Source organism: Helicoverpa zea, chromosome 31 (genome assembly GCF_022581195.2).
Source record: "Helicoverpa zea isolate HzStark_Cry1AcR chromosome 31, ilHelZeax1.1, whole genome shotgun sequence".
Lineage (NCBI taxonomy): Eukaryota > Metazoa > Arthropoda > Insecta > Lepidoptera > Noctuidae > Helicoverpa > Helicoverpa zea.
This window is the reverse complement of record NC_061482.1, coordinates 5,310,855-5,338,071: the sequence shown is the minus strand read 5'-3', so window position 1 is coordinate 5,338,071 and position 27,217 is coordinate 5,310,855. Positions and strand designations below refer to the sequence as shown.

General features: G+C 36.0%; 1 protein-coding gene across 2 annotated transcripts in view; it reads right to left on the bottom strand.

The window, feature by feature from the left end:
• The window catches only part of LOC124644732 (high affinity cAMP-specific and IBMX-insensitive 3',5'-cyclic phosphodiesterase 8A-like), a 109,417-nt gene that overhangs the window by 43,487 nt on the left and 38,713 nt on the right, over nucleotides 1-27,217 (bottom strand). For both annotated transcript variants that reach the window (XM_047184229.1, XM_047184228.1), the window contains exons 3-7: nucleotides 24,870-25,124; nucleotides 19,323-19,504; nucleotides 17,943-18,006; nucleotides 14,219-14,415; nucleotides 3,691-3,822 (exon numbers count right to left, since the gene is read on the bottom strand). In XM_047184229.1, coding sequence (XP_047040185.1) covers nucleotides 3,691-3,822; nucleotides 14,219-14,415; nucleotides 17,943-18,006; nucleotides 19,323-19,504; nucleotides 24,870-25,124 — 830 coding nt within the window. The remainder of the gene's footprint in view (nucleotides 1-3,690; nucleotides 3,823-14,218; nucleotides 14,416-17,942; nucleotides 18,007-19,322; nucleotides 19,505-24,869; nucleotides 25,125-27,217) is intronic.

Genomic DNA, 27,217 nt, shown 5'->3' with positions numbered 1-27,217 from the left:
CATGTACCTACACATTATATGAAATAAAAAAAAACCTGTTATTAAAACACGATAATCATTAAACATTAATTGATTGTAAATACTGAAAGACTTTCATCAAATACATAAGCTATATTCTGCGTGAACTGCTAAGGTTTGCGCACAGACTTTTTTTAAAGCAGTGGGCAGGCAAACATTCTAAGAAGGCCAAATTCTTGTTTTTTTGTTACTTTACCAGTTTTTATTCAATACAGTTGGATTTAACAACTACATCTACGTTGATGATTTATGAACATTATACATTCTATAAGTCGATGTCACGCGAAATGGACAAGGAATTGGGACTAGTCGTCATAGTAAACATTTTTTGGCTTGCCAAGACCTACGCAATGGTACTAGAATCAACACTGTTGGACAGGGTACCAAAACGCCCATCGTCCTTTCGAAAAGCTCTGCTCCAGTTTTAAAGCACTCAAAGTGCAGCTTTTAATCAAAACACGCTTATCTGTAGTTCAGAATCGTTGTTTACCAAATTCGATATTACAAAATCATTTCAGTTAATAACACATAGTGTTCGAGCTTTCGAGACGAGATAGATAGAGCTGTAGCTACATATATATTCGGAAATACCACGGATGCAGCGGTCGGTGATTTGGCGAACCGCCGCATACCGGATATTTGATATCCGGTTTTACACCTAGCTCGAAAATGGAAAATTAATATTTTGGTAAAATACATGGAATAATTTTGGTGGGTCATTCGTACGATTTGCGGGTGACACGACGGACTTATGATTCTTATAATTTGTGTTAATCTTATCTTTGGTTGTGCTAGTTAATTTATCAAAAGTACTTAATAAAAAGTTGAGAGGTTAAGTTATGTAGCCTAATCGGGAAACAAGGTTCAACAACTTATTGTGTTTAAAATTATTTTTGCAACATTGTTTCAACCACTATGTAGTCTGATAATATAATTTAATAAACAGATTGATTATGAAAACTATAACAACAGTAGCATTATTAAGACAAGGAATTACATTTTAAACTTAGCGTATTTTATTAAAGTTTAAAAGTATTGTTTTACAAACTAAATAGTGGTAGCTAGAATTACGGGCTGCATAATTGGTTCGCCGATAAATTCTTAATTGTGGTGGTGTTTACAATGCTCAGTTAAATATTCCTGCACGCTAAATTATACTTCAAACCGTTATTTAACTTTTGTCAGATTTTTACTACATACAATAGTTAAACTTATTTTCTTTACTTAAGATTGACTTGCTTTACAATTCTTTCTCACGTGTTTGTAATTAGAAAAGTTTTTGAATGTATGAAAATCTAAGAAACTTAAAATGCATCTTTAGAAAAAAATAACAACTTATTTAGCAGGCTACTGATGAGACAAATTTTATTTGACTCAGTGATCCAACACGACGACGACACACGGGTTTAATGTTTATCCCAACCTTTATCAAGGATCATTCTGTTTTTGGTGAAAATCGTCTGAAAATCTGGTCGGTTAATTTTGAAATCGTTAACAGACAGACAGACTTTTCAATTTACACTGATATCCGAATTTCTAGTAATTTACAATGTTGTTTCGTTGCGTTCAATTCTGATAGGTGTATGTTCACGTTAAAATCCTTGACAGAGTTTCGACTAGGAGTTCAATTACACCGTTAATCCGAAAATTGAAAATTGGTTGTCGATTGGAAATTCTGACATACTAGACACGAGAACCGCAACGGCTTTTGTAAGATAATTCGGTTTAACGAATAGAATGCCTATCAACTGGCCATTTCAATTCCATGAAATGCGAAAATAGGATCAACTGAAATTAAGCCTGTCGGAATTACATGGAAACGCCATAAGATGATATTTGGATTGATAATAATTATTATTGACATCTGTATAATGTTATAATTGATATTGACCGCAAGAAAACAAAAGAGACGTTAATTTCATCCAAATTGTCTGTTATAGTTTCATTTAAAGGTTTAAGCTTGTGGCACATTATAGCAGCACCGCAACAGCACGGCTGCAGCACGGCGTCGCCTCGAATTAAGACTACGGCGAGCGGACAGCGCGCTAACCACGCGCTGTCCGCTCGCCGTCGGCGCGCCGGCCGCGCGCCGGCCGCGAGGTGTAAGCTTGCTGTCACCGCAAACTCAATATTATTTTAAGACGATTATGATTGATGTTATGATTGTCGCTGCCGGCTCGGAGTCGGCGCGCAATTAGCACGCCGTCGGCGCGCTGTACGCATGAGGACCGCTCGCTTGCAGCACGCGGGCGGCGAGTCGAGTTGTGTGGAAGCGGCAAGCACGCTGACTGCTCGCCGTTGGCTTTTTCATATTGACATTACGAAATATATTATAATATACACGATTTAATGCTCTAAATTGAATGACAACTTAAATGCTGGTGTGGAGCCGTGCTGTTGCCGTGCTGCTGTAATGTGCCACGTCCTTTAGGCCTCATAGCAACAATGTATATTTAATAGCCTTATATTTTTCAAGATTCATCTTAGATTTTTTTATAATCCTGGCTGTCCATGACCCTTTTCTTAATATGGACCAATACTGCCATTATACCACAATGCAACAGAGGTTTATGTTTTTTGTTTGCTACATGAGATTACCAGGAATCAGCTGATAGAGCCTAATTATAAAGATCGCTTTTCTTCTCTAATCAATAATTGCCTTACATACTCTCGTGCGTCAAATAGGCGGGATATTGAAAAGTCAACTTTGCTAGTTCATCTACACTAAAATTTAAAATCGAAACATAGAATACACACTATGAATTAAAGAAGATACTTATAAACATCGCTAATATGAGTCGGTAACATTAGACATACTTAAGTTAGACTGACCGTAACGCAAACATGAGTCTATTTTGAGACATACGATTTCATATTGATTGGACTATAATTAGGACCTTTACAGGAAGATGAAACATATAAGATTTTAGGGAAAATGGTCATAGAAAAAAAACACAGTTGAAGAAAATAGGCTGTGTTTAGTGTTTAATCTGTATTTAGAACTACGATATTTTTTGTGAATATAGACCAAAAGACTTAAATTTCCGGGATGAAAAACATTATGAAAAAATTGTTCCTAAAATCACTGAAAGGCAAAGGTAGTTTCTAACTATGTTGAATCCATTTAACTAAACTCAACAATATTACCTATATCACCAGAGTTAAAGTGTACGAGTGAATCAAAGATAGTCGAGAGTTTCAGGATAGTTGCAATATACGCGGATACACTTGTAATAAGACATAATTAACAAATAGTTTACATGCAGGAGAAACTGAATTCGAACAGCCGTAGCTCTGCTCTGAAGTTATATTATTATAGTTCTAATTTCCATTCGCGGTTTCACCTGTGTACCGAAGGAACTGCTGCCTAGGTGGCTTGGTAGTTATTCTGATATATGTGTTATTGGCTATATTAGTTCCGAGTTTCATCAAAAAGTGAACCGTACACAATACGTACGTCCGTTTTGCATTTATAATCATCAAAGCCCATTTCACTGGTTACCGATGAAGTGATAGTTAATGCTATCTACCAGATAAAGGCAGCTTACAGGCATGTTGCTATACGAGACATGTAAAACCAAAAGTTTATCTGTCAGATAAGTCCCTGATAGGAAAACAGACTTTATCAGTAACCACTGAAACTGGCTGCAAGTAGGATTGAAGTAGACTTACCCTGTATAACGTCGCGAGGTGGTTCGACGTTGCTATCAGGAACGGCTGGTTAACGCCGGGATGGTCCATGTCATGGGCGATCGCTGCCAGCAGAGATGCCAATATCTCTAGTGGTGTCAGGTGGTCGCGTATCTATGGGACAACAAAGAAAAAATACAATATTAAGATATAAATAGGCACTTTTTAGATTTCGGCCGTGACTTTGACAGCGTTAATAAGCTTGTATGTATGTATAGGTGTATGAAAGCTTTGCATGGATAGAAAAGCTTACAATGCCGGGATAACAAGTGGTATTTAGAAGACTGCCCCCTTGATTAAGAAGTTGCTAAGTTGGTAGTGATACGCCTGTGCATCGAAGAGCTCTTAAATATCGGTCCTGCGCTGTTTTTTCGGTCGTATAGGATTGCCGGCCTATCGGACTATAAGAGTGAGCTAATACAGAGTGCACCTATGTCTAGGCGAACGCTTGTGCATAATGTCTCGCTCATTAGAGAAAAGTTGTTGTGTCCGACAAACGGTCTGAACGTCATTATGTTGTAAGACTTTAATGTCGTTCTATAAAGAGGCATAATCACATTCAATGAGGTGGGTTGTTGCCCTGGTCAACAATCGATACAACTCTGGACTAGACAGTTCGTCGTCTGCATCAAACACGTGTAATTTGTATGTGAATATTACAACAACACGTCGTATAATTATGTTCCTGTTCTATGATAGATCGTGGAAAAAAGCTAGAATTTTATATAAGCTTTGTTACAAATTATAATTTTGGCGAGGACTTCAACAAGTTACTCATGAATTCTGGGTTAACAAGCCAATGATTGGCGTTAAACGGCAACTGTTTCGAGACCACCTATGTTTCACTATGTGGAAACAAATAATTTCGTAGGAAGCAAACACGCAGAGTTATGCACTGATATAGAGGACGGACGACCAACAGACAATGCAATTAGGGCATCGAGCATCACTCATGTCTTTGAACATAGCAGTTTAGGTCACTGGCCATTATGCAATTATACACCGCTTTGCAATAAATGATTTATTCCTGTCCACGGATGTTCTTCGTTATGAAATATTCGAGCGACAGATTTTCTGTGCGAGCAAGCATGTTTGTTGCTCAAAATTGGCTAATTGCTTCTCATGTGATTAATGTAAACGGGTCACTAAGCTTCGGATCCGTACTTATATTTGCAGACATAAATATAATGTTCAACTACACAAGTAATGTTTGGGTAAATCGGTTGGCCGAACTTGGGTAACATTGTCTCAACGCTTGAGTGTACGGCACGGAGTATTTGAGAGTACTTCAACTGCGGTCTGGTTTATTCAAACTACCTCTTCACAATGAGGACAGCCTATTATGATACAAAAGAAAACAATTTGATATTCTTTGGTACTTTACGATGATATCAATTTATATTATAGCAAGCATGTTTACCATTATACGAGTGCAGACAGGGTAAAAACTATGTAACCGTAATAATTAACATTAGTGCAAGCTTGATTCGACATTTGTTCATTAAATTGAACCTTTATTTATAATGAGTGTAATAACGCTCCGTTTCGCTATAATTATTTTGCGAAATATCTTAAAATGGATCCTGCGAGCGATGATTTATACAACCTAACAGTGTAAAATTAGACAAACGGTCAAAACATATTAAAATACTCTTAATTGGATTTATTCGAAGCATATTCGTGTTATATTTTCAATTAATCTAAGAAATCCGTTTCGTGTAAACGTACGTATTTTGTACATGAAGGTACACCTTAGGCCTCATTTACGGGGACGCGGGGCGTCTCGCGGCGCGTCTGACGTTTTTTCTGTTTACGGTGGGGCGGCGCGTGAAGCGGCACGCATCATCGCACGCGTAAGCACAAACTTATAGCAATGTACCTCCATGTTCATGGAGAAGCGAGACGGGAAGCGTGGCGGTGCCCGCCGCGTCGACCGCGGCGAATGCTCTGGCGTTTAGCGAAGCACGCGGCGGGCATCGCGGCGGCGCACGCTCGCCTCGATCAAAACGACTAGTTTTGAATTTTCTTCTAAAAAAAAGTCGATCATATGTTACTCCATTGCGACGGTGACTACGTCTGTGTTACGCGATTTCTAAATAAGACTGACAGAAGATTCCGCATTGGACATAGCTTCATCGAGAATTGCCGCTGCGTGCGCCGCCGCGATAAACGCCGCGTGGGACGCGTCGGTGCCGTCCGCGGGCTCGGCCGCAAAAAACGCCCTAATTCAAACAAACGCATCTAAAATCGCTTCTCCGTAAACGCACTCATACAGCGCCATATATTTGAATTCAGTGCGGGCCGCGCCGCTCAACGCAACGCGCGACGCCCCGCGTCTCCGTAAATGAGGCCTTATATAGGTATAATTCATCGATATATATGTACTACGTACTAGATAGAACGTTCCGAACAAAAAGCTTACCACACTGAACTGCAGTGCAGACTATGCAGTGCCCAAAATGGCAAATCAGAGCGATTTTGACACCTGCGTCAGATGGATGTCTATGAAACGACAATTATAAAATAGAAAATACATATCAAGGTATAAACTTACACATATAAACTAATTCGAGAGTCAAGTTAGTAAAATTACACGCTGTTCATGCTATTACAACGCTTGTATATCATACTTTTCATTTATAATTCAATTTTACAAATATGCATTAATTTGTTCCCGCCCGCCATCTTAAATTATGGATTAAGAAAATCGTGCAGAAACAGATGTGCCATAAAACTGGCAGTAGGTAAAATATCAATGAAAACAGACTTCACTTTGTCATGGTATGTTCTTACTTTCAAGAAAAAATAATTAAATTCGCGAAAATTTGTGATAGCCCTCTTAAAAAAAAAAACATCGTAATTAATATTAAAAACCCTAAAAATAAGTTCCTGGTTTTAATATATTACATGATTTTGCATTCAATTAGATATAAATAAACTTTTTGATATATTACATGATTTTGAATTCACTTAGATATAAACTTTTTGAGTAATGAAAAATGTAGGCAAAATACGAGCGACACTTCTGCAATTAACATCAATGAGGATGACTACATGTCACAATACGTCATCGAGATGTCAACAGACGACATAAGCGGGTAAATTATTTGTATGGATGTTCTTGTCTATCGCTAGAATATATGTCAATGGTATAATTGAAGTTGGATTTGATTATAAGTAACCTTTTTTGTAACTTTTTGTATCATCTATATACTTATCTTGTAGCATACTAGAAAAAAACAAAACCACAAAAAATCTTTTCTAAAAAATTATAACTTTTTCTTTTCCTCTTCAGTGTTTTCTGAAGAGGGTTTCCATTTTATAGGAATATAATTGAAAAAAAGTAAGTACCTACTAGAAAACTGAAGAAAACCGGTCCTTCAATCGCATAGGTACTCAAAGCTTTATTAATCTTATCGCTATAACTTTCGAGTTAACTCCTTAACAAGAAAAAATACTTCAACCGTAGGTAACTTGCATAAGGTAATAAAGCTTGTTAGTAGTTTCGAGACTATCTATCGCTTCTCAACAGTTCTGACTTTGAAAGAAAATATTGGAAACTCTGACTGCTTACTTATGACAGCGCTTTCACACTGGAGGATTTTCCGCGCATAGCAAAACCAAGCGTAAGCGCGCAAACACATTCCGAGCAGTCAAAATCTGACGGTTTTTAACTTCATATTGGGGTCGTCAATTGTTTTATTTCGCGCTGAACGCGAAACCGTGCAGTGTCGCTCGGAAAAACCGTTAGTGTGAAAGCACCGTAGTAGGTACCTAAACTTATATTCAATGAATGCTTTACGTTGTCAATAGCAAACTCCAAGTTGCTAATTATTTACTTGACATTTAAATTTGTTATGCCTATTTACGTTATGTTTGGCGAAACTAAGGAATATCAATTCATTTTTGACAAGGTGTCCCAAAACTCAACGTGAACCGAGCGGAGTGGTAGTTTAGAAAAAAAATTGTCTGGTTTCTTTCTTTCCCAGGCTTCCAGAATATTCGCAAATCGGTTTAGCAGTTTTGGCGTGAAAGCGCGACAGACAGATAGTTACGTCCGTTTTTATATTCTCAGTAAGTACTGGCTCAAAATTATTGATTTATTAACCGAGAGTTCCGATGCTAATATCGAGTAGTCAAATTAATATTGACTCGATACAGATAATATTTCTGTCAAACTCCGAGAGTTCTGCGGTAAGTCTGGTCAATATATCTTGTAAGAGCTAAGTTCTAGAAGGCAGGTGCATAGTGTTCGCCAACGGTGCCATGTAATCCCAGTTGTAGGAGGTAAGTAGTTGTCTGCTCCGACGTTTTGGAGCGAGAGTTCTTAGTACTTCATACTTGGATTACGAATTGAGAAATAGTTACTTGAATAAATAACTGTGATGTTGCATTGCAGTTGAATTTATTAATATGTAGTTAAAAATAATTTTAATTTAAAAATAGTGAGACCAAACCAAAATTGTACCAAAACTGTCGTACCACAAAAATCTTTTATACGTCTGTTGAACACTTGTCTAAAAACGGTTAATAAGATTCGTTTTGCAGCCACATTTTTTTAGACAAGTGATCAACGGATGTTTAACTTTTTGTAGTAAGGCTGTAAGTGTTAAAAATATGAGTTTTTTTTTTGAGAAACTTCTATAGTTCAGTTACCATAACAGCAAGAGAAAAGCTCTCAGCGCCATTTTCAGTTTAGCAATTCCTCGGGCTGTTAGTTAACTTGGTTCACGTGCGAAACTCTACATCTATAATTCGATTTTGTCGGTCCACTCCATTTACCTTTTAGGTTCGTAATCTGCTCTATGAAGTCCATTATTACTAAGGTCTTTTATCATTGGCAACATGGTCTACTCGCTTACTTTCTCTTTGTCGTATCAATAAATAGTTTGATTGTGAATTTTCGAGATGGTTGAGAAAAACATACATAACAACGAAGATAGGTACAGGTACATAGGTACGCGTAAAACTTACTAACGTAATAATTGTTAGGTCCTAAAATATTATTATTGTAAAATTGTTTTGAAGACCAAAAAGCTTCAGGAGTAAGTGAGGGTGTAAGATTCCTGGAACCGTTATTTCATTTCTTTGATTTGCGTGTAGGTTTTGATGTAACGATGTACCTGAATGTTTGATCATTTGAGGTATTTTCTTTTTTTAGCTTGACTTTCCACGATATTATAAATGTTTTGCACGTGATTTTTTATCATTTGACTATTTCATCGTCTCATTCAAATAATTCGTTACGGTATGATTGGCTCTGCAATACCAATAAGTGGCATGTTGTTGACTAATTAGACAAAAGAGATTAAAATAAGGCCACATATGAGTCGGATTCTCGGGTATCAGTTCTCGCTCATCATAATGCCGCGACCCTGTACAGGAGTTCCAACGCTGATTTTCAATGACAACCGAGGATTTCACTGAATGGGACTTCATTCTATTTTAGCGGTTCTACGTAGCAAACGTATTGAACATTTATGGTTGTAGGTACTTTCAATTAAACTGAAAGCGATCGGAGTTCTAGCTTTCAATAAGATTGCAAAACGCATTCAAGGATGATCGTATTTTTATTTGATTAAATCTTGGAAGCGTTTGATTTTGTGTTCTTCTGGGCGTGACGAGAACGTGGCCTAAGGTTGAAGAAAATGGTTGATGCAGCAGAGTTCGTAGAAAGATCTAGACGCACCGAATTATACTGCACCTGTATAAGCGCCAAGTTCAGAGATTGTCAAGGTATTTGATTTTTACGCTATTCGATGTTAACCCAATAAACCACATTTAAATAAAAACTAATACGAAAATATGAGCTTTTTCAAAGAATTTTCTCAAAACATCTAGCAGCACAGCAGTGACTTTAGTTTCTAGGCTCGACTTTTCTATTATCATAACTGGATTTGTAGGCATTATACATTGAAAACAATTGTAAGTGAATACCTACAACTTTAAACCGAAAGTTTCCTTCCGAACAATAAAGACCAAGTAATCGAATAATATTAACGTGACTAACTTCAAAACTTTATCGTATACCTAACCTTATTTGTAGGTTTGGAAAATGCTTCAAGCCTTTGGAACAACTGTAAACTTCCAATTATTTATATGTAACTGTTTCGAGGTCTCGAATCATGTATTACTATCAAAAGCTATCCTGTAATTCCAAATAGAGAATATCTGCTGCTAGCGAACGTTTCTAGTGATATTAAAATCCTCTTTACGTAAGCCATAAGGGCCTTTGTGCATCTCTCCAATATCCGATTGTTGAACTACAATACCTGCATTTCATTTCCCAGTAATGCATCGGAGCCGCAAACCTTAAATTTACTTGCATATTCAGCTCCGTCGGATTTACGCTCCGTTAATATCCCGTAATCAGTGTACCTACGTGAACCGACACTATTTGCCCAACCCGAATAATGGGAGCTTAATGATGGTGGGTGCTCATTCAAATAGCACCACCGTAATATGTCTGCCGTAATTTTCGTTCGTATGTTAACCTACATTGCAAATTTCATTAAAATGACACTACGTCAGTCAAAAGGAAGCGGCGGTCGGCACTTGCGTCCAATCTCCATGCATTTAGTATGAGGCTGGACTATTTTAGCACCGAGCGCCTACAATATTGAATATAATATGATTACGTTATGTAGAACACGACAAGGACCCATAAGCTTGTAAAGACAATATTATATTGTATTTATCGATGGAATAGAAGCTGGCTCTGAATATTTACGGAATATTTATTACTTGTTTGCATGACTTGGGGTGTGAACTGAAAATCATTTTATTTATATTGCTTCATTTTGCCAGGGGCATAAACCACGTGCTTTTGCTTGAAATTGTTATAACAAGAGCATTTCTAACAGTTCTTAGTAATCCTTTGACAGAATACTAGCGGTATTACGTCAATAGAACGCTCATCGCCTGAGTACGATATCCATATTGTTACAAATCTATTAATAAAGCTGCTTTGTCTACATTATGAGGTAAGATAGGTCTGATCATTGTGGTACACCTACTTCAGACAAATTTCGGTATTTCATCAATATTTATTCAATATTATTTTATCTATGCGGGTGGATTCTGGTCATTGCATGTACTTCTTTTTTTTAATGTTTCCGATATTTTTTTGGGAACGCGCAATTCAATTATTTAGATAATACAAAAATATACAAATAACCTGTGAATCCATTACTCGGAAATAAAATCACAGTTTTAGATTACGCCTAAATACGTCGAATGATGCGGGTATCGCACCGCAAAAGCCTCGTCAAACACAACAATATCGCAGAGCAAAAAATATAAAATGTTTTAAAATATTTACTTTGTATTAATTGTCACTCCATATTACCAATATTCAAAATAACATTTTTTCTTACTTTACAGGAAGAAGCCACGGAAGTTACAAACCGCGGAACAATATATTTTCATAGAAACTTTCTTCCTTGAGAGCGTTTTAAAAGTTTTCATTCACGTGTACGTTACTTTTTCCCAAAAGGTTTACAAATATCACAAGGCTTTGAGTTAAAACCGTAAAAACTTACTCTCAACTTGTCAACGGTTTAAGGCACGTGAAAATTTGCGATTTGAGTTTTCCGCACGTGACTTAAAGGGGGCACGGCTCTATACACAGGAAACACCAAAAATTTTACTTAAACAAGCTCCACAGTTAACCCACATTCGAATAAAATTTTGCGTAACAAGGAAATCGATTGTATTATACAGTTGAGTTATTTTAACATTAGTATAACTTCCAACTTCGCGGAAGGAGGTACTTGTGTTTAAAAACATTGAGAATACCCCCGTGACCCACTACGACACGTGCCGATATTCAAATCAAGCCCTCACGTGCCCAATAATTACCGAATTAAGAGGAATGTTTTAAGAGTTTTAAATAGACGCCGGATGCATTGCAGTAATTCTTTACGAAATGCACTTTCTGCGGATATGCAAGATGTCATCCTCAAACATTTTAAATAGCGAAAGTGACGCTTATTTTTAACTAACAATTAACTGAGTGATTTTTATAATGCGATTGAATTTTCTACACGGACTGCCAAATTAAATTTGATAATTCGTAAACATTCACACTAAGGCAATGTCAAAACCACACTAAACCACACTATTACAACGCATTGATAGGCGTGTGGATTATACTGAGGTTGAGGGGGATACAATGAGTGTTCGGGACACGTTCTCTAGTACTAAATATGTTGAATGCCATCTTCAAAATTTGTCAAAACTTTGATATACATATGTAGAATAAACAGTCAGTGTATCAAAAATATATGTAGTTAGTTTGTAATTATTATGGAAATTGACGCTTGCAGACACATGCATGATCAACACAACCTGGCTGACCCAGTTCTACGAACGCCTGTATTGTTCTGAGCTCGATAGTTACCATTGACCGTTTAATTGATGAGTAAATGTAAGATATTGTGTTGACAGATTGCATTGAACTGTCCGCGTGGGAAATTGCAATAAATGGAATTATATTTGTTTTAATAATTATATGGCGCCAGTCGGTGCCACTATAAAAGCGACTTCTATTTCAATGACTAGTATTTCAATTTATCAAATAGGTACAAGTTCTGTTCGATACCTGATCTATGTATTGTGTGCATTTTTCCGTCTAACTAAAGTTATGTTTTATTTTATGATCAAGACTTACAATTATTATTTTAACATACCCAGTAATAAGTAAACGATTATTGTGAACATTGTTTTTTGTGAGTTCATAACTTGGAAGGCACAACTTTCAAATATAAATAACCATATTTAAAACTGGAAAACATATGAAAGCAGGTACATTAACCTTTTCTGTATGAATCAACTAGGTATTGTTATTTGACGCCAAGTCTGTTTTTGTTTACTTTACTGTTTATTTGAACTTCATCGAAATAAATGTTGATGCGTAATTGTATGCAGCAAATTGTTTTACGGAATTAATAAATAAGCCAGAGTGACGGAACTCTCCTTTGAAAATACGATCTTTTGTACAACATTGAAGGAGTGAATGTGCTAATCTTAGCATTTAATACTGCAGGTCACAGATGGAAGGGTTTGGAATACATCCAAAGCTTATCAATTGGCAATTTTAATTCCATTGTCAATGCTGAAGCGAAGGTCGGCGAGTCATCGCTACTGTTTTTGTCTTTTATTCGTCGAATGTACGAAATGAATTTTATTATTAGACGCAGAATTAATAAATTCACTGAGCTATTTACTTATTCGACGGCAGCAATGCACAAACGGGGCATAGCATAGTTCAAACGTTTGCGAACCGCGGACCGCGATCCAGGGGCCAACTACTCCTGGCAATATTAAATTGTAATATTAAACTTTGTTCATATGTCTCGTAGCAAACTATGCACAATTGCACATGACACACAATTAAAATAAAATTTACGAGACCGGTATTTGTGAAAAATAGTTTTAACGAATTTCAGTTGAAATTGAAAATACCTATGTCCGTGATACGGAATGTGTTCATACAGAACTGTGGATACTTTCTAACCAAATACATCTATCAATTTAGGATTGAAAGGATTTTTGTAACATATTTTAGCGAAATCGATTTTTTTTGCATATTTACACTACTTTGGGACGTCCACAGAAACGATATATACAGATATAACTTAATTTTAATTTGTTCCGATGACCTAGAACCTAGCTTGCACCAGCATTACAGAATGACTAAAATTTTAAAAGGACACTTATTTCTAGCATTTTTCCTCGAAGCCTAAGGCAGTGATGTGCTATTAACTGAAGGCGACGACGTAAAGTATAGTACATTTATCAACCTTGAACAATTCATAGTATTGCCGAGGTTCAATGTTTCATGCGAAAAAAGACGCGCTTAGCAGATGGTATTTAAACTATAAAATAATGATAAACTTTATTTATTATAATAAATTCATAGCAATAGTTGCTCTTTGTATTTTTGTATTCGACCGACTTATTACTGACGAAATTGCTGTGTGGTTCATTTATCATAATAGGTCTCATTTTTTTCCCGCTTTCACCTAGGTCCAGAGGGAAACATCTCGCGCCTAGATAAAAAGGTAGCATATAACTTCCAGGATCTTACCTACATGAGTATTAAATCTGGTTAATTCTGCTGTTTTAATGTGCTGCCCACGGAGGAGAAAGTGCTGCTACACTCCATATAATACGCGAAAGGTTCATAAAATAGATATTTTAGTACCAGTATGAAACTCCTGGCCGTTATAAAAAAGGCAGTAAGCTAATTTAATATTAGGTACCTATATCTAAGAAAGAATCTGTTTATTAGGACCGCGACGAAAAATCTAAGCGTCAATTTTTGTACTGTCGAAATATTGCACCCAAAATGTGATTATGCCTGAAAACTTCGGTCATTTAACATTACGTTGAGTAAAAGTAGACCATCGGTACGTTTTATAACTTTCCATATCGTTTTTCAACCGTATCTAGGTCTGATGTTACACGAAAAAAAATCAAAGTAAAAGCCTTAAAATGAATGACTTACCCGTTCTTGTTGGAGGAAGCAATGCATTGCCTGTGTCACGTCTGCTGCGTGAACTGAGTTGTGGTAGGGGTTGCTGCTGTGGTATCCTTCTTCGATTAGGCTGAACAGTTTCCATGCTTTTGCCGCGTCGAGTTTGAAATAGGACAGGAGTCCGTACATCTGGAAGAGATGCACGCACAGCACGGGCAAGCATCTCCCTGGTGGAACAACGAAGTATAAGTTAATTAACAGGCTTCATAACGGCTGATGACAGCCGGTGTCTGGTTAACAGTTTATAATTGTATCAAAGAGCCATACACGACTAAGGCGATTCACATACAATACCGCTCACTGCCACGTTAGGCGTATCCACCAATCACTTTGATATTCACTGCGTTCAAAAAATAAATATCAATTCGCAGAATGAAACTGCCTTTACAAGTATCAATAGGTTCGCTCAGTTTCGATTGTTTTATGCCCAAAGCTGCGGTCAAAGTTTAAATTAATGTTAACGAGAATACTTCATGTTCAGACGTGCTGATATATGAACGCGGCACTAGTAGAGGCAAAATAAAGTAGTAACAATGAAAATATAGCGAGTTTTATTTTTCACGGATATTGACAAAAGGTCGAATTCGAAATAAATCAACTATACTACAACATTGAAAAAGATTTTAATCATTTCCAGCTGCATCAATTCAATGCACAGCCGAGTAACCAATTAGGGTAGCCACAAAAAGCTTTATATATCCGAATTGATGACTTTTTATGTTCGACAGTAATTCAAGTATATCTGGTTTCAGCTGTATATTTCAGCTACGATTTTCAGTGTTTGTTTTGATTGCGTTAAGCCTTTTAAAGTCAGTAAATCGGATCGCACAAAGTAATTGAGAACGCTTGAATAAAACGAATTGAGAACAACGAGAGATTTTCCAAATAGTGAGATAACTGTAGGTAGTTCGAAGAATTACTCGTACCGTTGGAAAATCAACCCCTATTTAACGAAAAGCCACTTCAATTCATTTGAAAATAAATATGACTAAAATGGAATAAAGTTATACCGTGCGAGTCTTCATAATGTGCACATATCGAAATGATTGAATCTATGCTTAATTTTATCGAGGCACGAAATAATTATTTGCTTTTTCACATGAAAAAAAAATGCCGCTTTATAGCAGATAGTGTGATAAGCCCCTTTCGTGTCCCTACTTAGAACATAAGTGCACCTGCACACAATAGCTGTAATTACATATATATTTTTTTTGAAAATTGATACAATCTACAATGTTCAACTTTGTGGACTATATTTAGCTATCTAGGACAACAAAGTTGGAATACTAAAGTTAGGTATGTAAAAATAGGCTTTGATCGAAACTTTTAAACTGTAGCTATATACGTCAGCGACATAAGCTCGTGTTCATACAATAACATAAAAATCACGTTAGTCACCCCCATACCACTACTTGTGTACAATAGCAATAAAACAGTTTAAATAATGCAATTTAAAAAAACACTGCTGATGTCATTAATCATTTTAGCAATAGGCATATTAAGTTATAGCTAGCAAGCCAGCAGTTTCACTTAGCGAAATCACTTCACTATTTTGCGCACCCAACTAAGAAACCATCAGCCTTCCACGATAAATTGGCTATCTAACATTAAAAAAAAAGAAAACTCAAAACTACCGATTATTGAGAATAATTTTAATTATTTACCAATCATATTTATAACATGAGCTATTCTCAAAAAAATGGCTATGCAAAGCTAGCACTTCTTCTTTGCTTTAGAGAGCGCCGTTCCACCGAGACAGATAAAATATAATCATAGTATCTATCTTAACGGGAAATCAGAAATCTCGAGGAAAACGACTTTTTCCTACGAAGAGCTTTTACAATCGTGATATTTCATTTCCTATGTTCGTATTTTTTGACTAACAGTAGCTTACTAGAAAACTGGATTTTTGTATTTTAGTACTTATTTCATTTCTATGTGAGAGGCCGTTCGGAAGATTGGAAAAACTCTGTTGCTATATGGATTGTTAGGTGATTAAACCTACAGCTTCTTTTTTTATAAAATTATTAAACAGTCCATAAGAGAAGAAGAATAATAGGACAATCGAGTACAAAGGTACAGCTTATTCCTTAAGACAGGAAAGCTTCTCTTAGAACAGGCCTGGTACGGGAGAGTTAAAACAAAAAAACAGAAGTTTTATTTAAACTTGTCCGAACAGTCACGTATTTTGTTTCTACGATTTATCGAGTTTTGTAAAGTTGGACATAGAAACGAGGGCCGTGTAAGTCTGAATAAGTCGGGGCACAGAGGTGACAACGCTGCGACCGACACGACAGTGACACGAATATGTCGCAACCACACCAGGCTACATGGTAATTTTGAAATAGCCATGCACTATTATTATGCAAAAACTGTTGAGGTTTCTGTTTTTGTGGCTGTTATAGACAATAGTTTTTTTTTTGTCAATATTATGACAAAACCGTAAGTTACGAAAAGGTTTATTTTATGCGAAAGGCCGATGGACTTTGTTTAAAATTAATTATCCCGTTAAAAAGCCGGTATCGGTATGTAAAGACAAGAAAATGGTTTTGTTAGAAGAACAAAAATAAGAAGTCCTATTCAAATGGCGATTGATATACTTTATTTTAGACATGTACTAATTTTAATGACTTATATCCTAGTCGGAACGAACATCTGGGTATTGCCTGAACTATTATTAACTTACACGCGTTGTTCAGTGATCGTCTAAATGGGCTTCACTGTATGGTCACATTTCTAAACTTACTTTTTAACATATGAGTGTTTACAAATATATGTATTTGAATTTGAAATCGAGAGACAAGAAAACCTCACACTTGATAATTTGACGGTAAAATAACTGTTGGTCTATAAGCTCTGAATTCAGTCTAAAATGAGCAATAAAGACGCATAGTGGACTAAACATTCTTCATTGGCTTTTCAGGGTACAGTCGGAACCAAAATGAGTAAATTCAGCATTCATCGTAAACTGTACACAGGAATTTAAATAAGAAACATTCCTACTACGACTCAACATAGCACATTAATAATTAATTTCAGTTGGCGTATCGATGCACCTGCGCAGTGTAGTAAAACGATCATTCGGAAATGATTATGACCTTTTATGGGTGCCTATTTTATATAATTTTCTCGTAAGTGCTGGTTAGTCACGCAAATACCAAACCACTTTTATATATCTTTAATAAAAGATCAATATTGCAATCAAAAAGTAAATGGTGGAAAATTGTGTTTGCTTGTATTTCACTCGTAACGTTAGGATTTCAGTAGAGAGCTTTATTTCCCTACGCTAGTGAGCTACATGTGAATGCAATATTGATGTGCTTGTATTTCCCGTCCATTCAACTATTGAGAGGAATGACGCATCGGTGACCGACTTTATAGATTTTATTTATATATCATGTTTTTCTATTTCTAAGCGCATTTATCTTTGTGCCGAATGATATAACCTTAACATCGTACTGAAATTACTTAAATTTATAACTAGGTATATTCATTAAGAGCATTATATTCATGAGTTTATTAGAAAAAAAAAACATTGTCATTGGTTCTTATATGCTAACCCAAAAATGAGCTTCTATTATCGCGAGTAAGTTAAGGCGAGGACGTCATAATAATCAGATCGCAGTCAATGTTTGGCTCTTTCTACAATTATAACTATAAATATGTTTGTCTACAGTTCAATAAAATACATTACCTCCTGACACATTCTCAAGAATAAACGCGTTAAATTTCCATTGTACTGATTGATTCAAGATGCACTGTAACAAAAGCAGAAAAGTTTATTAACACCCTCAAAAGCGCTTCTCTTTGAAGTCGCGAAGTCATTCTCGCAAGCAGTTTTGTAGAAAGTAGTCGCAATGCGATAGAAAAATGTCGTAAAAAGTCGCAAGGCATCGAGTCGAGTCAACGACCTTTAAGCAAGGTGGATAAACACTTGGTACGATAAAGAATCATGTTTGTTCCGCGGATTCTTGGCCCACTGTCAATGTCCATTGCATCAGGTAGGAATTTTAATACTTGTCAACGTCACATGCATAAATATGCAACTATAAGTCACATACGCATATTGCATTTCCGCATAAGTAACTTCAAATATACATCGTGTAAATAAATTGTCGAAAGTGGTTGTTTACGAGACTAGACTCGGTTTTTCATCCGGTAAACCTGAGACTTATTATGTGACCGCCAAGTCTATTAATATGCGTCATGCATGTGACATCTACTCTGATACTGCAGTATAATAGAAACGACAATTATGTTCGCAATAAAATTAAGCAATAATTTTACATAAAGGAATGCGCGAGCGTTCGTAACTACGGCTGCATACTACGTACATCGTTTGGATTTTATCAATTTTTATAGATGCATTCGGCCATCGTTACTATGATTGCTGTATAGATGAAGGTCTGGTTTGTATACTATAACATCATATAAGGTGCAGTACCATATATGAACGCTAAAAATAAGATCAAGAGCAATAACGTCGCCACCAAACAGGGCATCATCTCGCATCGGGGCTGGACGCCACGAGTACAGAAGAAATCGACATACGTTTTTATTCGCATTGCGACGTCCTTGCCTCGACTACTTGAAACGCAGAACGACATCCAACAATATGTCACAAGAACATACCTACAAATAGTGCGTGAGGACGGTTCTTGAATACAGACAAACGACATTTAAATTTGTGGCGGAGCTAGAAACAATACGAGTCGCTGTAGCGAAGGACTGCGGAATGACCATGATGGGAGAAACAATGAGTGACGCCGCCGCGTTAAACATGCCCATTATGGCACAGATTAACTATGCGCCGTGTATACGTTACAACGCCTAGTTAATTCTTTCGCAACACTTTGGGAGTTGAGCGCTGAGCGCTTCAACTTAATTCCTAAGCGAGAGATAAACTTTTAATGCAGATCGCGGAGACGAATCAAGTACTAAATAAGTGATAAATTGTACTTAATGTATTTATTACTTTGTAATCAATGGAATAGTTTTCGATAAAAACCTCCCTGTCACGAGTGCAGTCCGCAATCGTTCATAAGTCCGCGTGTTTGTAAGAGCAGATACTCACTTGCACTTGGCCGAGCGATAGGTCGTCGAGTAAAGCTTTTTCGGTGTACAGAGATCGTGTGAGTAATTTTTTCTTCCGTCTCTTATGCATGGTTAGAAATCTGCCCGCAGACATGTTCTTTTGCTTCATATTGTTGAGCTCCGGGAACTTCTCTACCGGCGGGTCCGGTTGTATGTTCGATTCTGTAAACAATACGAGCATTAAGTAAATGCAGTCCTTTTTATACATCGGTTTCTTTAACTACGGCTGCAACACAGTTGACTACTGAATACTATTATATTGACTTCAAAGTAATGAAGAAGTTTTTCGAAATAGGAAATTGACGTGAACTCCACAATATCGATAACCCAAACGGCCGAGGAGTTGCGCGAAAATGAATGATGATATCAACACGAATGTATATCAGGGAACATAGCAGTTTATCAAACTCATTGTTTACAAAAGCATTGATAAAAATCCAGTAAAAGCGTTTACGAAGCGCTCTAAATAATGTTACGTTTCTAAGTACCATGCTAATCGATTACAGGATCTCGTGGAAACCACAAAGCTACGCGGGAAACCATGTTTTATATATACGACCAACGTTTGTATATTTGAACAGTTTTCCCCGTAAAAGCTCTGGAGAAGGGATTTGAATAAGTTGTTTTCATAGAAGATTTTGCCTAGCAGTTCGATGTAAGAATAAGTAAATAAGCAAAATAATATAATATCGATCAGTGAAAATTGTTGCTAACGGCCAGTTTCTTCATCAAAAGTTAAAGTTAAAGTTATGGCTAAAGTAATGTCTAAAGTAAAAGTAACGGTTAAATTCAATTTTTCTATTAGTTTTGCCGTCACTTTAGCCTTGAAAAGACGAATTTGACCGTTACTTTTACTTTAGCCATAACTTTAACTTTAACTTTTGATGAAGAAACTGGCCGTAAGTGGACCAAATGCCCTAGGCCTAAAAGAAACACAGATCAATATATAAGACAATGGCAAACGAAAGACCTATGTCAAAAGAATGACACAACCTACACCTACATATTATGTTGGTAATGTGAAACAGTATTGAAAGTTTTTAACTGCGAATTAGTACTTGGAACAATTTCATCTCGCAAGTCTACTAACACCAGTCAGACATTAAGTGTTATCGTGTGCCGACCCTTAGCACTCAAGACGGGACTATTGTTAAACAAACAGCAAAGCAGGGCTTTCCAATATATGTTACATGCATAATTAATCAACCTCCGAAAACTTTACATCAATAGAAAACAAAATTTTCTGTGTAGTGACAGTAAATTATTGCATTATTATCACTATCACCAATATTAAATTATTGAGCTTCATTATACTTATTCATAGAATTGCGTGGAACGTTATTACGAATAGAATGTAAGTATCTAGGTATATAGTTTTAATTACATGAAATGAATCGGCTATTCGCCTATTTATTAAAATCTTAAGAAAAGATTGACATAAAGAGAGAGAAAAAAGTATATAGTTTCCATATAAATTACAGAAAATAATAGCAGCTGACGTGGGCTTCCTCTTGCTGAAAAGATGATATTGAAAAATTAATGAAAACTTCTTTTAAGCCACAGCTCTGTCTACAGCTTTTAAGGTTGCTGATTACCTCACTTTATCTAAGTAAAACAAAAAAAAAAAATAATAATTACCGTCGCGTCGCCATTCATAATCATAAATTGATTTCACATACGTACAGAATTATCGGACTTCAAATGACTCGCTTATGAAAATTAATTGGTACATATCATAATATACATTATTTTGAGGAAATACAATTCGCTATTCAAAACGGTTTTGAACGTTTTTGATCCATGAAGCAAGCGGAATCCTGAAGAGTTTATTCTATGTTTATGTCTTAATGGTTTTCTTTTGAATCTCGATTTAGAACTTGTAATTTCAGCTAGGTAGTCAAAGGAAAAGATATTATTAAAACTTTGTAAGTTTAAATTAACTCGCATTCCAACACCTCCAGTTTAAACGTCAATTAATTGAAATTATCAAATAGAGGTGATTTATTTTTGTAACGGACATACATTTGGAACTTTATTCTGTTTACTATTTAAGCTTTTGTCCAGCACTAAAGTATAATACCCTACTTATTTACAATTCATTTATAAACTTTATTCAGTTTCAGACAAACTTTTAAACAGCTGCAAAATAAGCTGAATTAACAAAAACATAGTTTGCGGCGAATACAATAGAAGTAGATTTAACTCGGTTGGCAATGACAGAACAGAACATTCGTGAATACGACTCTCAACTTTTTACTATGTGAAACACAATTGTTTTTTTTTTTCGAATGTAAGTTTGTATAAACTACAGAGTTGATTTTTCAGCAAAAGCTCGTCCGTCAACAAATACCACGTCCTTATGTTTGGTGATGGCAAAATAAATAGTTACCAAATGCGGTATATTGATATAGCGGCGCGTTGATAAACTTCGCAACGAATTATCTGTTGCGATAAAATAGTAATACGAACACAATAGCCGTGTTTTAACATATTTTTAGTGTTAATGACAAATCGAATTGTGTACAATCGATTCGACTGAAGCGTAATTAAACTAAATATTGCAAAATCGAGAAATGATTTATCGAAGCACTTAGTCGATTTGTTTGTATCACGTCCATGTATGTAATTCAAGTTTGATATGATAATCCGGAAAACAAAGCGTTAGTTGCTGCCAAGATTCTTATCTTTTAGCACTGACTGCATCGTTGAATGAGAATAGGCCACGAATATAATAGCGTTTTCGGACTATCGTATTTTATCGCGCGTAACGCACGGTATTTCTACTCGCGACAAATTCACAAGCATCGCTCTAAAAGTCAGTGGCGAAATAAATACAACTGGAACTTTTAGCCACTGACCAACATGTGGCACAAAGTTGGTTTAACAACCGAATGTGATTGCCGTGACTGCCCATTCTACTATCCATTTAGAGAAAAGTCAACAAAGAGCAACTGCGTTGTGGTTGCACCAATACCTATATTCCTAGCGTAGTACTACTGGAACTAGGATGGTCTTTAAAATAACCATATGCTTACTTCCTCGAAACGAGGTAAATAAATTTACGGTAAAAATATTTTATTTCAATCTCCCGGCTTAAAATTTGTAATAACCAACACAGTAAAAACGCAACGTGCATCTCAACAGTTTTTACGTTTAAATCCATAAGCAAAAGTATTAATCTAGCCGTACGTGAGGTTTTCAGTTTTTAGAAGACTCGGTATGTTTTATTATTTTTTACTGCCGGTCCTTTGTTGCATAAGATATTTTGTATTATCTACTCCATAACTATACGAGACATTGGTTACGATCTAAAATTAAACGTGGTTTCAATAGCGAATCTACTCTGAGTAATTTTCTGACGAGAAGAAAATTGCAGAGGGAATTTAAATGTCAAACAATCTTCCTACGGTCAAAATATAGAAACCAAATGTAAGTAAAGTAGAAAATTGCGAAACTTCGGACGAAATCTTCGGTTTTCCTAACTTTAGTTTAAAACCCTTTGTTCTGAAAACCGAACTTTATCTGGCTTCTTTTTCAACTTTCTTTTTAACCGGAATCATGCAGTTGATTTGTTTCCCCGTTTAATATTATACGTTCGAGGTATCGATCGCTTTACAGTGTAAAAGGAAATTATACGACTGCATACGCTTGCATTTGGATGGAATAGGAAAATATGTGCAACCGGGGATTTCATGTTGATACGTCCCACTTTATACTCTTGTTTCTCTTTGCTTACATAGCATTGTTCAATAAATTAAAATCTTGAGAAATGCTTTTGTGGTGGTCTGGAACCTTCAGAGATGTAAAGAATTATCTATGGCCAATTTGTTGCAATCTATTCTTATAGCAAGGCGTTTATGTTATTGGCATTAGTATTAACTATTTAAATACGAAAGGAAACTATTTTTGATAATCTCTCAGAAATAAGCCCCACGTCAATTTATTTTAATTTTCTTTCCAACTTTGCACACATATGCAGCGTTCGAATAACAGTCGCGCTAATCCCAATTTGTTTGTACCTATTGTATGCATACATATGTATTGCATAGTAGACAAAAGTGGGTTTCATACAACGTACTCATACTAGTGCAGGACTATTCAACGATGCAGGATTAACCTTTTGAAACCTTTTACAAAATCCATATTTCGACGAAGAATGCTCGTGTTCAGTATCGAACCGTGAAAGGTTTAATTAATCAAATTAGTATCAGCATTCGCGCTGTCGACGAAAAGTCTGAAAAGAGGAGTTCCTGAAAATATTTTTGAATCGCTATTTTTCGGAACTCCAACCTATTAACCTATTCTTTTGCCGTAAAGGTTTCAGCAGTTGCTTTGTGACTTCAGTTCGAAATTGCATACCTACATAATAGTTGAAATAATTGACTAACGCAACCAACTCAAAAATGTTTTAGTTAACTAAATGGATTAAGCGTGCAAAATTATTGCACCTTCTTGAACATGGGAGCCCAAGGCACTGATGTAGTATCATATGATATATGTACGGACTATGTATGTACGGATTTTAGTCACCCGAGCCTTATCCCCTAAGGCGCGGAAAGTATCCTTAGAGAACCTCTTTACAATGATCTCCCCCAGTTGATGTGTTTTACGTATGATGAAAGATTTATTTTAATAGTTTTCATTCAAAAACACTTTTAATAAAATAAGCAAACTATTCACTCTTAATGATCTGGTACTAAAATTTAATTAATTATCAATTGTTGTACCCTAGTCTACAAAATATCATAATACGTTTATGCTATAATACCTACAAAAATAGATTCAGATTGCTTCATTCAAAGTAATATTTTATGATGTTGATATTTTATCAGTCACATGAGGTACATGTCAAAATTCTTTCTTTTGACAACTTAAAAGGTTTTTAGTGTTCCGTGCCTTAATGCGTAAACTGGAATATTTTCCTACATCGGATGGAATCGCTTGGATGAAACTTGGAATTTAAGTAACGTATTTTAATTTTATTTATTTGGTTTGGCACAGATGTAATCCTCTGTTTCTACTATATTGGATTACTTTTAAAACCTTCTGTGTAACGGCTATGTATTGTCAAGCTAGCTTTGTGACCGGGGGACAAAACAGCGAAAAATACATAGCTAAATTGTGTTTGCAATGGTAAAAATTTATGCATAAAAAATATAGGACGCCTAGGTAAGCCGAACAATGCTGCATATCTACATAAAAGGTTTTGGACAAAACTATATTTATGAAAAACACAAATATTGTGTTTGTTATTTTACATCGACTTTAAAAACTTTTTTTTTACAAAATGTGAATAAATGAAAGCACTCATGTGTACCAGATTCTATTTACTCTTCTATTACTATAACGTTTACTATACTACTCGAAATTAAATTATAACAACAAAATTACTACTACGAACTTATAAACTTTTTTTATTATACGTAAACAAATGAATTGACACATGCATGGGTAACAATGAAAAAAAATTACAGGTATATGAGTAGTATGTAAATGAGTAACACTCAATTCATGCAGGGTTACTCACGTGGATATTGCCGGGATGGCCGTGGGGACGTCCGCGACGAGGTCCGTGGGGAGGAGCGTGGTGAGGTTCGTCGGGATGATCGGGGAGAAGTCTTCGGGGACGCCCGCCGGGACATCCAAGGGGAAGTCCGCGGGGACGTCCGCCGAGACATCCGTGGGGACGATCGCCGAGACGATCGGGGAGACGTCCGCGGGCTCGCCCTCGGCGAAGACCGGGGGCTAGCCCGCGGCGTCCCGCGACTTCCATGGCAAAGACCTATAACAACAACGATTCGTATACACCTTGCGACCTTAATAAGCCATCGAGCCGTGGGTTGCTTTAAAAACAGCTCTTCTCATGTATAAAGATTCAGTACATCATCAAAATTTGCATAAATATTTATCGTGAGATTATAAAACCCTTTAGCATACTAAAGGTTACAGTGCACGTGTCTGTTGTTTTTTGACTGAAGAAAATTGTGAGTAAGTTTCAACAACACAAGGTAAGTTAACAAGAACGCTTCGTAGATTACTAACAGCTGCGCGGGTTGTATGCAAGGTTTAAAGTAGATACCGGTAAAAGGTTAAATAAAGTTGCATCGATCTATCCAAGCATGGAGATTATACTCTGTTGTAATTTTTTGCCACGTGTAACATTTTCACAAAATATTTGATGAAGGTCCGAAAGTTTCGCGACTAGTACTTAATAACTGACTGGTGGATTTAAGAGAGGACGACTATGCATATGGCATGATATTTGCATCACAGTCGAAATGAATGATGTGGTATTTAATTGAAGCCATTTTTGTTCTAGGTGTAAGGACTTACAAATTTTAGACATGGTCGAGGCTAGGCTATACTCCTAACTTAACTTCTCCTGACATTACGCCTGAATGGACCACAAGCTTAATAAAAGCCCCCAGCGTTGTCCTATAAAAATATCTAATTTTAGAGACTACGGAAGCCAGGGACGATGTTATGCCTCAAGCGGGTGAGCTGTTTTTATTCAGCCGTATTGGGACCGGGACTAATGAGGTTGTATAAATAAAGAGACTTTCAAGATTAGTATCGGCCGGAGCAAACTTTTTAATTTTATTAATAGGAAAATGCATAGAAGATTACTTCTATAGTGAAAACAAAATGATTTTTTTTTAATTGTAGCCTCAGACAGCATATTATTTAAAAAAGCAGATAGACCTTTAAAAACATCGATTCCTTTGATATGACAAATGAAGCTTGAGGATTATTTGTTGTTTTACTAAACAAGGGTAACAAGCTAAAAAAGTAAAAAATGTTTTACTCAATACTACTGGTATTGTAAATAAGTAAACTTTTAAAGCTCGTATGTAGGAGGTAATCTTCTGAATTGTCTCGTGATCACATTGTCATAGAAACCCTTTTATGTAACATCTCTTTTTTTATCATTCATAAATGACGACAAACGACAAATAATAAATTGTCATTAACATTTTTAAATTGTCATTTTTACATTACGTCTTGATAATAAAACTCAACTATCCATAAAATATGGTATAAAAGTTCTATACATATGTAGGTACTATGCCGATCTCCGATCAGTAACCCATGCATATAACAGACTGTTTAAAATAATGAACCGGAGGCGTAAGCTTCTTCCCTTTATCCTCCTACTTATTTCAAAAGTATACTATTATATCGAAGCGTATGAACTAGTAAAGCTTCTTTCAATCTGGAAGAGTAATACTTTGACAGGACCAGTAATACTATGAAACGAAACTAGAGAGGATTCACTGCACTATATTTTATTAATTTTATTGTGGCTCCTAGTCTTTCATCTTTAAGCTGCATAGCTTTTATACGAGATTAAAAGTACCTATGTAATAAATGGGAAAAGCCAGTCATTTTTACTGAGAAATTGAATTGATAAACTTTTTTTCATAGGACTTGTTGTTTTGACAGAAATCGTGATAAAGTACTGTCCGACCTCAGATGGCACGAAACATTTCTTCCTGTACCTGTGTTGCAGTTTTGTATGCAATTTTAATCATTCTGTTCTACTTGTGTCCTACCTGATGTATTCTCCTTGACAAGACAAGAGTTCGTTAAGTAATTTCAATATTAAAAACTTCTGAAACTAATGGCAAGAACAAACTTTGTCCATAAAGCTTATAGTTGCATGAAGGAAATATTAAACTACACTATGTACCTAATTTAATAATAAAATCATGTATATGTACTTCATTGATATGCAAGTGTGTCTACTGGTGGCATATTTCCTAGAAAGTGAAAATACTCGGGGCTAATCATATTTCGTGCATCAATACCCTTTCAAAATAATTTAGGTGTAATTTCTATAGAAACCAGGCCCTGCACCTGTAATTTACCTACAGG